The 12,261-nt window shown below is 39.6% G+C and overlaps 1 protein-coding gene across 1 annotated transcript in view; it reads left to right on the top strand.

The window, feature by feature from the left end:
• Positions 1-12,261, top strand: part of Sorcs3 (sortilin related VPS10 domain containing receptor 3) — a 568,351-nt gene that overhangs the window by 467,269 nt on the left and 88,821 nt on the right. Inside the window, exon 10 of the mRNA XM_004866511.3 lies at positions 11,797-11,943. Coding sequence (XP_004866568.2) covers positions 11,797-11,943 — 147 coding nt within the window. The remainder of the gene's footprint in view (positions 1-11,796; positions 11,944-12,261) is intronic.

Genomic DNA, 12,261 nt, shown 5'->3' with positions numbered 1-12,261 from the left:
AGCATGTACTGATAAAAATAAAGAAGAAAAAATATTAACAAGTATGGGTTTCAATGTGATATTTTCATATGTGCATATAATTAGATGATATTCATCCATCCTATAACTTTCCTTTATACCCCTCCCTTTTCCCTCTTATTCCTTTCCTCCTTTTCCCCTTTTTTCTTTTTCTTTTTTGAAACATGAAACAAATCTTCATAATCAAATAATGAGAAAAACAGTAGTTATTATAGTGTGTATTGTTATCTTCAAAGTAGTTACTGGGGATAAGACATATACCAAAAAGATCCTTACAAAGAAAAACAAACAGATAACACAAACTTTCTTTTTATCAAGCTAAGGCAAACTATTAGTATAAATGAAACAAACTAGCACATATATTGAAATATTTTTTAAACAATAGGATATGTAATTTTGGGAAGTATTTGAACTTCTCCCTACTTCCTATTTAATTTCTCATGTAAGACCAACCATGTGATATTTGAGCTTGTGTGTCTGACTTACTTAACATTATGTTCTCAAGTTGCATCCATTTATCTATGAATGCCTTGAGTTTATCTTTCTTTATGGCAGCATAGTGCTCCATTCTGGGTGAATACCATTTTTTCCTTATCAATTTGTCTGTTGATGGACATAGACTCCCTTGTTGTTCCTTGTCATCTTTTTTAGATCCCACATATTAGGGGAAAATGAGATATTTGTCTTTCTGAATCTAGCTTATTTTGCTTAACATGGCAATTGCCTGTTCTATCAATTTTCTTTTTAATATTTTTAAAATGTATTTTTATTAGTACATGACTGCAGTACATAATGTTTACATTCCTTTTATGGAGTTGGTGCATGTACATAACACATCCTAATTTCTTTTTTCATTCCCTTCCCCTGCCTTCCGAAATCCCTTCCTCCATCTCTTCATTCTTTTCCTTTTGAGAAAGATCTCTCTACTTCCTATTATCTGTCTTTTATTTGGCTCTTTATATTTTGAGTTTCTCATATAATTGAAACCGTATGACATTTAAACTTGTGCATCTTATTTCAATTAGCATTATGGTCTCTAGGTGCATCCATTTTCCTACAAATGACTCAAGTTTATCTTTCTTTATGGCAGAGTAGTACTCCACTGTGTATAATACCACATTTTCTTTATCAATTTATCTGTTGATGGATAGATAGGCTGCTTCCAAGATTTAGCTATTATGAATTGCCCTGGTATAAACATGAGTATGCATGTATTCTTGCACATGATATAATTTCATTCTTCTTAATGGCTAAATAGTACTCCATTTTGGATATGTACTGTATTTTTTTATCCATTCATGTGTTAATGGAAGCTAGGCTGGTTCCATGTCTTGGCTATAGTGAATGGTGCCACAATAAAGATGTCTATGCAGGTCTTTAAGTAGTTCAGCCATATACCAAAGAATGGCATAGCTGAGTCACACGGCTATTCTATTTTTAGTTTTTGGAGGAACTTCCATAATGATTTCTGTAGTGGCTCTCCTAATTCACATTCCCACCAGAGGTTTAGTAGTAGGGTTCCTTTTCTCCTGTATCCTTGCCAACATGTATTGATTGTTGTATTTTTGATGATAGCCATTCTGATTGGGATGAGATGCAATCTCAGTGTAGTTTTGATTTGTGTTTCCCTAATGGCTAAAGCCTTGAACCTTTTTTCATATATGTGCTAGCCATTTGTACATTTGCCTATTTATTAACTGGGCTATTTAATTTATTGATGTTAAGGAATTTTTAGTTCATTATATATTCTAGATATTAATCCTCTGTCTCAAGAGTAGGTGGCAAAGATTTTCTCCCATTCTGTAGAATCTCTTCAGCCTGCTGGTTGCTTCCCTTTCTGTACAGAAACATTTTAGTTTGATGTATTCCCATTTGTTAATTCTTGATATTATTTCTTGTGATGTGAGAGTTCTATTTAGGAAGTCTTTGCCTACTCCTGTGTTATCTTCTAGCAATTATAAAGTTTCAGGTGTTACAGCTAGCTTTTGATCACTTTTAATTGATTTGCTACAGGGTAAGAGGGATCTAGTTCCAGTCTTCTGCATATACATATCCAGTTTTCACAGCACTATTAGTTAAGAGGCTGTGTTTTCACCAATATATACAGTTGGCTCCTTTGTCAAGAGTCAGCAGGCAGTAGTTGTGTAGCTTTGTTTCTGTGCCCTCTGTTCTCTTCTGTGGTTCTGTGTGTCTACTTTTGTGCAAGCACCATGCTGATTTTGTTACTGTGATGTATTAGTCAGGATTTTCTAGAGGCACAGAATCAATAGGAAATGTATAATTATGCCTAGGGATTTATTAGATAGGCAGAGTCCGCATGGCTATCTGCATGATCAGAGTGAGAGAATCCACAGTGGCCACCAGTGTGCTGGAAACCCAGCTGATTCAGCAGCTATTTGGTCCAAGAAGACATCCTCAGAATAAGAGGGATCAAGGATGCAGCACCAGTGCATGGTCAAAGATCCGGAAGCTCACCATAGAGTCAGTGGTGTGAGTCTGCATTAAGAGGCTGAAGAGACTGGAGACTGATGTACAAAGGTGATGGTGAAGACTGCAGCTCTTCCAAAACAGGAATGCTTCCTTTTTATTTCTGTTTTTATACCCTCCAGGCTACCTGCCTATTGGTTGCTGCCATCTACATCAGGGATGGCTCTTCTTCCCTCAGTTTATGGGCCTACATGTCAACCAAAAACACCCAAAACTCTGCCCCATTAATCTGCAGGGCACTTCTTACTCCATCCAAGTTGACATCATGGGAAACAGTCACAAATGGCTTTGCAGTATAATTCCAGATCAGGAACTGGGATGCCTTCAGTCTTGCTCTTTTTGCTTGCAGGTGCTTTGAGTATTCTGGGTCTTTTGTATTTCCACATTAATTTTGGGATTCTTTTTTCCTAGTTCTGTGGAGAATGTCATTGGAATTTTTATGGAGATTCCATTGAATCTGTAGATTGCTTTTGGTAATATAGCCATTGAAAATATTAATTCTGCCAGTCCATGAACATGGGAGGTCTTTACATCTTCTAGTGTCTTCTTAAATTTCTTTCTTCAGAGATCTGTAATTTTCATTGTAGAATTTTTTGACCTTGTTGGTTAGGTGGATTTCTATATATCTTAGTTTTTAAAGATAATTGTGAAGGAAATGTTTTTATAAATTCTTTTTCAGCTAGTCCTTTGCTGGTGTTTACAAAAGCTACTGGGTTTTTAATGTTGAGATTATATCTTGCTACTTTGCTGAATTTGCTTATAATTTCTAAATGTCTTTTTGTTTGGAGTCTCTGGGATTTTCCTAGTATAGGATCATGTAATTGCAAAAAAGGACAATTTAACTTCTTTTCCTATTTGTATACCTTTTATTTCTTTCTCTTGCCCAGTCATTCTGGTTTAAATTTCAAGTGTTGTATTGAGTGGGAGTGTTGAGAGTGGATGTCTGGCCTTGTTTCATATTTTAGAGGAAATGCTTTTAGTTTTTTCTCATTCAGAATTATGTTGGCTATGGGTTTTTCATATATAACTATATTGAGGCATGATCCAACAATACCTAGTTTCTTCAGAGAATTTCAGTTTAAATGGATGTTGAATTTTGTCAAAACTTTTTCTCAACATCTATTGTGATGATCATGTGATTGTTATACTTGATTCTATTTATACGATGTGTTATATCTATTGATTTGCAGATGCTGAACCATCCTTGCATCTCTGAAATAAAACCAACTTAGTTATCTTCCAATGTTATGTTGAGTTTGGTTTGCAAGTATTGTATTAAAGATGCTGGCGTCTATATTCATCAAGCTTATCGGTTTATAGTTTTCTTTTTCTGTTATGTCCTTGTCCAGTTTCAGCATAAGATGATATTTACCTCATAAAATGAATTTGGAAGCCTTCCTTTCCTTTCTATTTCATGAAATAGTTGGAGGAATATTGGTGTTACTTCTTTAAAGTAAAATTCAACTGTGAATTGATGTGGTCTTGAGTTTTTCTTTGTTGGGAGACTTTTTATTACTGCTTCAATCTCATTGCCTGTTCTTTATCCTTTTAGGTTATTTATATTCTCTTGGATCAGTGTAATAGGTCTTATGTATCTAGAAATTTATCCTTTTTTTTCTAGATTCTCCAATGTATTAGGTTATAGATTTTCAAAATATTCTCTTAATGATCATCTGGATTTTAGTGGTGCCTGCTTTAACATTTCCTTTTCATCTCTAAGCATATTTATCTGAGTGTTCTCTCTCTCTTACTTTTGGTTAGTTTGGCTAAGGGTTTACCAGTCTTGTTTATCTTTTCAGAGAACCAACTCTGTTTCATTGATACTGTATATCATTCTTTTGTCTTTATTTCATTAATTTCAGCTTTGATATTTATTATTTCTTTCCTTCTATTTAGGTATAAATTTGGTTTGTCCTTATTTTTTCTAATACCTCGAGATGTATCATTAGGTTATTTATTTGAGAGCTCTCTGATTTTTTAATGTAGGCACTCATAGATAAAAAAATTCCCTCTTAGAATTGCACTTGTTTTACCCAGAGATTCTGGCATACTGTGTTTCTATGTTCATTTGACTCTAGGAATTTTTAAGTTTCCTTTTTGTGTTCTTCAGTGATCCACCAATCATTCAAAGCTGAATCATTCAATTTCCCTGTGTTTGGATAGATTCTGTTGTTTTCTAGTTTCATTCTATGATCATCTGATAAGATGCTAGAATGTATTTCAGTTTCCTTTTAGTATTTGTTAAAACTTACTTTCTGTTATAAAATATGGTCTCCTTTAGAGAAGAATCCATGATCTGCTGTAAAGAAGGTGTATTTTATAGTTGTTGGGTGGAATGTTCTGTAGACATCTGTTTATTTCATTTGATCAGTGGTGTAGTTTAACACTGATGTTTCTTTACGGATTTTTTTTTTGTGGTCTGGATGGCCTATCTACTGATGAAAGTGGAGTATTGAACTCACCATTATTGTCTAGGGACCTATGCATTTCTTTGTGTTGAATAGTGTTTATTTTACAAAACCGAGTGTACTGTTATAATTATTATACCTTCTTGGTGGACTTTTCTCTTTAATAATATGCAGTGGACTTCTTTGTTCTATTTTTTATCTTGAAATCTGCTTTGTTGTATATGAGTATATGTATTCTGGCTTGCTTTTTGATTCCATTTGCATGGAATATTGTTTTTCATCTTTTGACTTTGTGTGCATTTTTGCTAATGAGGTGTGTTTCTTGCAGGCAGCAAAGCACTGAGTCTGGTTTAATCCAGTCTGCCTTTTAGTGTTTTTTTAATTGGAGAATTAAGACTATGTTCATAATTATTATAGAAAAGCATGTACTAATAACTAATACTTTGTTGTTTTTCTACTGTTTGACTCTTTTGTAATTCTCAATAGTCTATTCTTCCTCTTCTATGTATAAGATTTCTTTAATTGTCTTCTGTAATACTAGCTTAGTAGTCATGAATTTCTTTAGTTTATGTTATTTTGGAAGCATTTTGTTTCTCCTTCAATTTTGAGTATAGCTTGGCTGGATATAATAACTTATATTGATAGTTATTTCTTTTTGGAACTTGAAATACATTGTTGCATGCCCTCCTGGGCTTTAGAGATTTTGTAGACAAATCTACAATTATTCTGATGTGTTTGCCTCTATACTTGACTTGATGCTTCTGTCTTTCAGCTTTCAGTATTCTTTCCTTGTTCTGTAATCTTGACATTTTAACTTTAATGTGACATGGGAAAGTTCTTCTCTGGTCATGGCTGTTTGGAGTTTTAAATGCCTCCTGTACATGGAAGTCCATAACTTTCTCAAGATTTGGGAAGTTTTCTGTTATTTTTTAATGGAATAGATTTTCTGCTCTGTTAGCCTGAACTTCAGTAGCCTTTTCTACATCAAAATTTCATAAGTTTGGCCTTTTAATCATGTCCCAGAATTCTTAAATATTCTGTTCATAATTTATCTTTTTTTTTCCTTATTAGTGTGTGAGTGTGCTAATTCATGAACTATACCTTCAACCCCTGAAATTCTGTCTTCTGGTTGATCCAGTCTATTGGTGAAGCTTTCCCCTGAGATTCTGGTTGGACTTACTGTGCTTTCCATTCTCAATATTTCTGTTTGATTCTCCTCAGAATCTCCATCTCTGTTGAATTGTTCCTTCATATCCTGCACCGTCTTCCTCAATTCATTCAACTGCTTATTTGTATCCTCTTTGAAGTCATTCATCTTTAAAAAATAGTCTTTAGGGCTGGAGATTTAGCTCAGTGGTTCTGCTGCCTGCCTCACAAGTGCAAAGTCCCAAGTTCTATCCCTGGTACAAAAAAATAAAAATTAAAAAATTAAAAAATAAATAAATAAATAGTCTTTTGACTATTCATCCCTTTTATCCATTTCTGTATCTCTGTGTTAAGTTACTGATGTGTTATGGGCTTTAGGAAAAATTATGTTACCTTCCTTATATTTCTGTCTCTGTGTTGGGATGTGTGCATCCGTATAGACAGATATGCCTTCTACTTTCATGTGAGGGTCTTCTTATACCCAGCCTTCCTTTGTAGGCTCAGTACTCAGCACTGCGCAAAGAAGAGAAAATGCCTGTAGAGACAATGACAACACAAAGCCAAACCTGATGTTGACATAGAGTAAAAACCAACAAAAAGCAATAATCATACTTCTATTAACAATAGAAAAGAAAATAGAAGTAATAATGTAATCTAAAAGGCTAAGTAGATTAAAAGTAGAAATAAAAATTGTGGAAGGAGAAGAAAAATAAAAGAGAAAGAAAATAGAATAAAAAAGGGAAAATGGACAATAAGAGGAAAGTGAAAAATAAGATAAAATTCTATCAAAGAGTTAAAAAGCAAATAAAATTAAGTAATTATAACAGAAAAAAAACCAAATGAGAACAAGGAAAAGAAAGGAAGAAAAAGGATAAAAATGCAAAATAGCATAAATGAAAGGGAAAGAACTTTAAAAATAAAGAAAAAGAAAAACGAGTTGGAAAACAAAAATCCTCCATGTGGAAGTGTTTGGATGAGTGAAGTTTCTCTTCAGGACTTGTGGTATTTGAAATCAGCCCAGAAGTGAGGAGATATGAATCATAACGGGGCCCTGTGTCTTTCCTCCCACTAAATAGGCTGTTGCTGGATAAATACTGAGCCCTGACCTGCCCCTTTTCTTGAGCTGGGGCTCTCGTCAGTGTAATGTTGTCTGCCTAAGGCTGTGTTCACTCCAGAGCCTTGCATGGTTTGTGTCTGTGCACCCCAAGCCGCTGTTATGGTCAACTAGCTTTAAGGCCCGTGGGCTGGTTAGACACCCCGCCTGCTCCAAAGGGCACCTGTCTGTGCACCCTGAAGATGTAGAAAGTGGCCAAGCAGAGGCATATCCCCAGACACACTGACAGCTGGGGCAACAAATAGACCACTGGCTTCTTTGCTGTAAGGAGGGCAGCAAGGGACATGGAGCCATCTGTGAGGCTCAGTCCTAGGACTTTGAGACCCAGAGCCCTCAGGAAAGCACACTTGACAGGCCTGGCTCCGCACTGCAGCTGCCCACTGTGCCCTCCGCAGCTCCCTGCTGCTGAAGTGTCTCAAGACATCTGCACTTAGCACTCCCCCTGTCTGCGCATCTCTCCTGGGCTACGTTGCACTGCGTCACTTCTGCAGATTGTCCCGGGGACCTTGAGGTTGTTCTGTGATTTCTGATCCCTGGAGTAGCCCAGCCCCAGACAATAATTCCCTTTCGAGATGGCTCCTGGTTATACCTCTCTGAGATACGGTAAGCACTGTCATGGAGTTCTTCTACAAAGCTAGCCTCTCATGTGAGAGAAAAACCTCGTGCTAGACTGACAGCATGCAGGGTCCTGGGCTTGTCCTGAGGCCGGTGCTGCCAGGCCATTACCTATCACTGTGCTTACCTTGTGTTTGCAGAGTCGCGTTCCCCTACCCACACCCACAGACTGGTACTGTGGACTGGTTCATTCTTTTCTTTACATTGTGCTTCTGATTTTCCACGGCATCTCATTTTCCTGTTGCCTCTTAATTGATTCCTGGAGCTGTTCATCTTGTTTTCCTCCCTGAATAGCCATTTTCCTTCTATTTGGTTCCAGGTCATGGAAAGGCTGTGAATTGCTGCCCCCTTCGAGTCCACCATCCTGACTTGATTTTTTCATACTTTAAAAAATGAGGAATAATTTGTGTGCAGTAAAGCTTACCAGTTTTAGTATGCAGACTTCCATGGGTGTAGTCAGGTGCCTAAAGTTGTGTGACTACCACCACCATCAGGACATAGAACAGTCTCCTCCCTGGGCCATTCCCTCTTTTAACCCTTTTGCTGTGAACCCTCATCCCACCTGTGGACACTGACAAACATCCCTATGAGTCCCCAGTCTTTCCTTTTCTAGAGTATCCACGAATAAAATTATATGGTAGGTAATCTTTCGGTCTGGCTTCATTCAAGTAAAAGTATGTGCTTGAGGTTCATCCATGCTGTGTCCATGGATGCTCCATTTTATTGCCGAATCATATTCCATTATGCAGATGTGCTGCAGTTTATTCATCATCACTTGAAGAATTGGTTGTTTCCAGTTTTGTGTGATCATGCATACCACTTCTATAAACATTCACAGGAGCATAAGTTTTTATTTTTCATGGGTAATACCCAGATCAAATATTGGATCAAATATGAGAATATATTTATCAGAAGCTATCCTATCCATTTCTAAATCAGGAGTGCTGTTTTGCATCCCCACAAGCCAAATATGAGCATGAAGTTGCTTACATCCTCATCAACACTTTTTATTAGCATGTTTTTATGTTTTTATTGTGTGTGTGCTGTGTGCGTGTCTAGCCATCCTGATAAAGACCTAGTAGTATTTCACTATGGGTTTAGTTTGCATTTTTCTAGTGACTAATGATGTTGACGCCACTCTGCTCAGGAGGGGAAAATGCACCTTTCCAAGCAGGCTCAGTGTTCTGGTCTCTACCTGCCTCACTGAAGTTCCCTTTCTTGTCCTGTCCCTGGTGGCTCCCTTCCACCTTCTGCTTTATCATGACTTTCACTGACCCTTCTTGGCCAGGTGGACAGCTGCTTGCCAACCCCACAGGGATTTTCCCCTGAACTAACCTTCACAGGCCCTCAACATAGGTCCAACTCTGGGGATGGCCTAGGGCAGGGCATGGTAATTGCTTTTCTCAGCAGAGCCATGGCGTCTTTGTCCTGAGGTCCCAGGGATGGGAACAGCAGATGAGAATGCCACCTGGACACAGCTCTGTGCCAAGGGGCCTGCTGTCAGTTTCCCTGTGCACCTCAAACTAGTGCCCAGAGGGAAAGAGGGCCATGCAGGTTGGACACCTTGTACCCCGCTTTATGGGTACCATCACCAGCTGGTACCCTTCTTCCTGGACTTCTGGGACCATCAGCTCAGCCTCACTTCTAATTTCAAACAAGGGGAAAAAAAGCATTTAAAGTTACTGGTTACTAGGTATCTCCGTGGATGAAGACAAGTAAAAACATGAGTCTCTTCTCCAATTCCCTCACACTGCATGCAGGGAGGCCAAATCGTACCCCATGGCACCTTTGTCCCAGAAGCACATGTGTGCATATGTGTGTGCACATACCATGTAAGTATTACCTTGCAACATAAATGTACTTGACTTGGGTGGCAGTCAAAAAGTGAAAGCTGTTGGCCTGAGATACACAAAGAGCCAAGTGCCCTCTAAACTTAGAGCTCATTTACATGGAACATGGAGCCAAGATAGAATTCAGTAATAAACTAAGAGCTTGAACTGTCCAAATGCAAATGGAAAGTGTCCTGGTCCTCTCAGGCAGGAGGGACGTTGCTGCGGCATTATGTACAGTTGCAGGAAACTGCCTTTGCAACTGCGTGGGACTCTAAGAAAATCCCTCTTATTCACATCTTTTCAGCCCCCATCCTCCTGATTTTACCTGGAGAATTTTCCTGTAGGACACAGAGAATGCCCATTTGAGTGATGGAGCTCTCAGTGAGAAAACGTGATAATGACACCCACTTTCCATTTGCTAAATGTGCTTATCAGAAACCACACACTTCTGCTCTTATGAACCCAGCAAGGAAGCAGGGATGGGGAGAGTCAGGGACCTCATGGGAACAGTGAGTAGGTCACAGGCCCAGGGGTCTCAGTGTGACTTGTGCATTTTCTTATGGAGGGTGCACAGCAAGGCCTTGGGTGAATTTTGGGGTATGTGATGGGGGGCCTGATTTAGGGTTCTGGAGGAACTCAGATTCCATTGCTTTTGAGGAATGAGTGGCAGCCTAGCTTAACCTATACCTCTACACCTTTGCAGTTGATGTTACAGACGGGAGCCTCTCAGGGGTTCCCGGAGCCCCTAGGTATGCATTCTGAGACACCAGCTGTCCTGAAATGGTGTTGACAGTAAGCTGTGAGCACAGGGAAGGTAGCGATGGTGAAAGGCATAACTGGGACAACACTGCCCCCTCCCACTGGGTACCTCGCTCTACCCTACCCACCCTCTGTCCAGGTAGGAATCGGATCAGTTTCTTTGTTGGCTATTTGTCAAATTCCCCTGTAGTATCTTTCTCTGATATTTCTGTTCTCCTCCTGATATTGTCCGTTTGCTGGGAGTTTTGTTTGTTTGTTTGTTTAATTGAGTAGGCATTGTCTTTCAAGGCTAGTCAGGTTACTACTACAGAAACAAATGACTAAAGTATGCCATGTGGCAAAACAACAGCTATGACAGCCCTACCTTCTGTGGAATTCTTTACCTTTCCAACTGCTGTTCTGACAGAACAGCAGTGAACCCCAGTAAGCCGTGAACATGGAAGAACGGGAAATAAATAGAAATCAATCTTTGATATATTGCAGTATCATTGAGCAATCTGCCATTCAGCCTTCTTTTCGTTATGCATCTCAATTGCCTTTTCCCTTTGGAACCTGCTGGGATTTCCATGGAAATTCACCAGTATCTTTCTGTGGTACAGAACATTATCACTCTACGTTTCTGTTCTCCTTCCCCAGCAGGTGCAATAGAAGGAGTCAAAGTCTGAGTTGAATTTGTAGTTAGTCTAGAACCTTCTGGGTAATAAATCTTGAATCCTCCAGCTACTTGTTCAGTGGCAGTGCCCTTTATCTTTACAGTGTCAAGGCCGGGCAAACCCCAGTACATTAGGAACTCTGGCAAGGGTACTCTGCATTATCTCACAGACCCTTTGCCAATGGACTGGAGAAAAGAACAAAGACAGGGCTCACTCCACCAATTTTAAAATGATCATTGGCTGAGACCCAAAGCTCTGTGAATTGTTCCAAATCACACAATGAGATGCTGTTATGGGCGGAAACAGAGAGCAGGGCTGCACCGGACCATCTGCCCCAGACTATCTCTCCTACCACCAAGTTAGGGTTCTCCCACTTCCATCGCTAAGGCTCATCCCTTGATGCCTTGAAGACCTATCTGCAAGTCTCTCTTGGGATGAAGCACGTGTTCTCAAGAAAAGATACCTAGCGACTTTACTTGTTGTCAGAGGGAATGTTATTCAGGATGAGGTCCTAAGGGACAGAGTACAGAGACACACAAAGTAGGTGAGAGCAGTGGGTAAGAGGGGACAAGGTGGTGTGGGGCACAGAGATGAAAGCCAATTTTTCAGTGACCACAGGGCTTATGGCATTTCTCACCAAGGTCCTCCGTTGCTCTGTTGTATCCCAAGTAACATGTGGAACGTGCTGGGGCTCTTTCAGGGCATCTCTAAGACCACAGGCATTTCAGCCCAACCTGGTTCTCCATCTCTACCTTTTTTCCCAGGTAGCAGGCGTCAAGGGGATCTTCCTGGCAAACAAGAAAGTGGATGAGCAGGTGAAGACATACATCACTTACAACAAAGGCAGGGACTGGCGCCTGCTGCAAGCTCCAGACTCGGACCTGAGAGGAAGCCCAGTGCACTGCCTGCTGGTCAGTCGTCTGTCTCCTGGGAGGTTCACAGGGCAGGCTGGCTCCCTGGGAATGAGATGCCAAGGGCTTTCTCCTACCCTACCAAGAGAATTTGAGAATTTTCTCTAACTCCCAGGGCATCGGTCTGCACCTCAGACTGCCACATCAATTGTGTGGAAGGCTCAGTTAAGCTGCACAGGCTTTTACAGTGTACTTCAGCCCACAGTAAAACAAAGAAGTGTATGAGAGAAGGGACCTATACTTAAAAGTCTCAGGCAGGGCTTGAAGAGACGCTAACATGACACAGTTGAGGAGTGCATGATAGATGTCAAGGGAAGC

Source organism: Heterocephalus glaber, unplaced genomic scaffold (assembly GCF_053883595.1).
Source record: "Heterocephalus glaber isolate CG9 unplaced genomic scaffold, H.glaber_assembly_v1.0 deba00001498, whole genome shotgun sequence".
Lineage (NCBI taxonomy): Eukaryota > Metazoa > Chordata > Mammalia > Rodentia > Bathyergidae > Heterocephalus > Heterocephalus glaber.
This window is presented reverse-complemented; position numbering and strand designations above follow the sequence as displayed.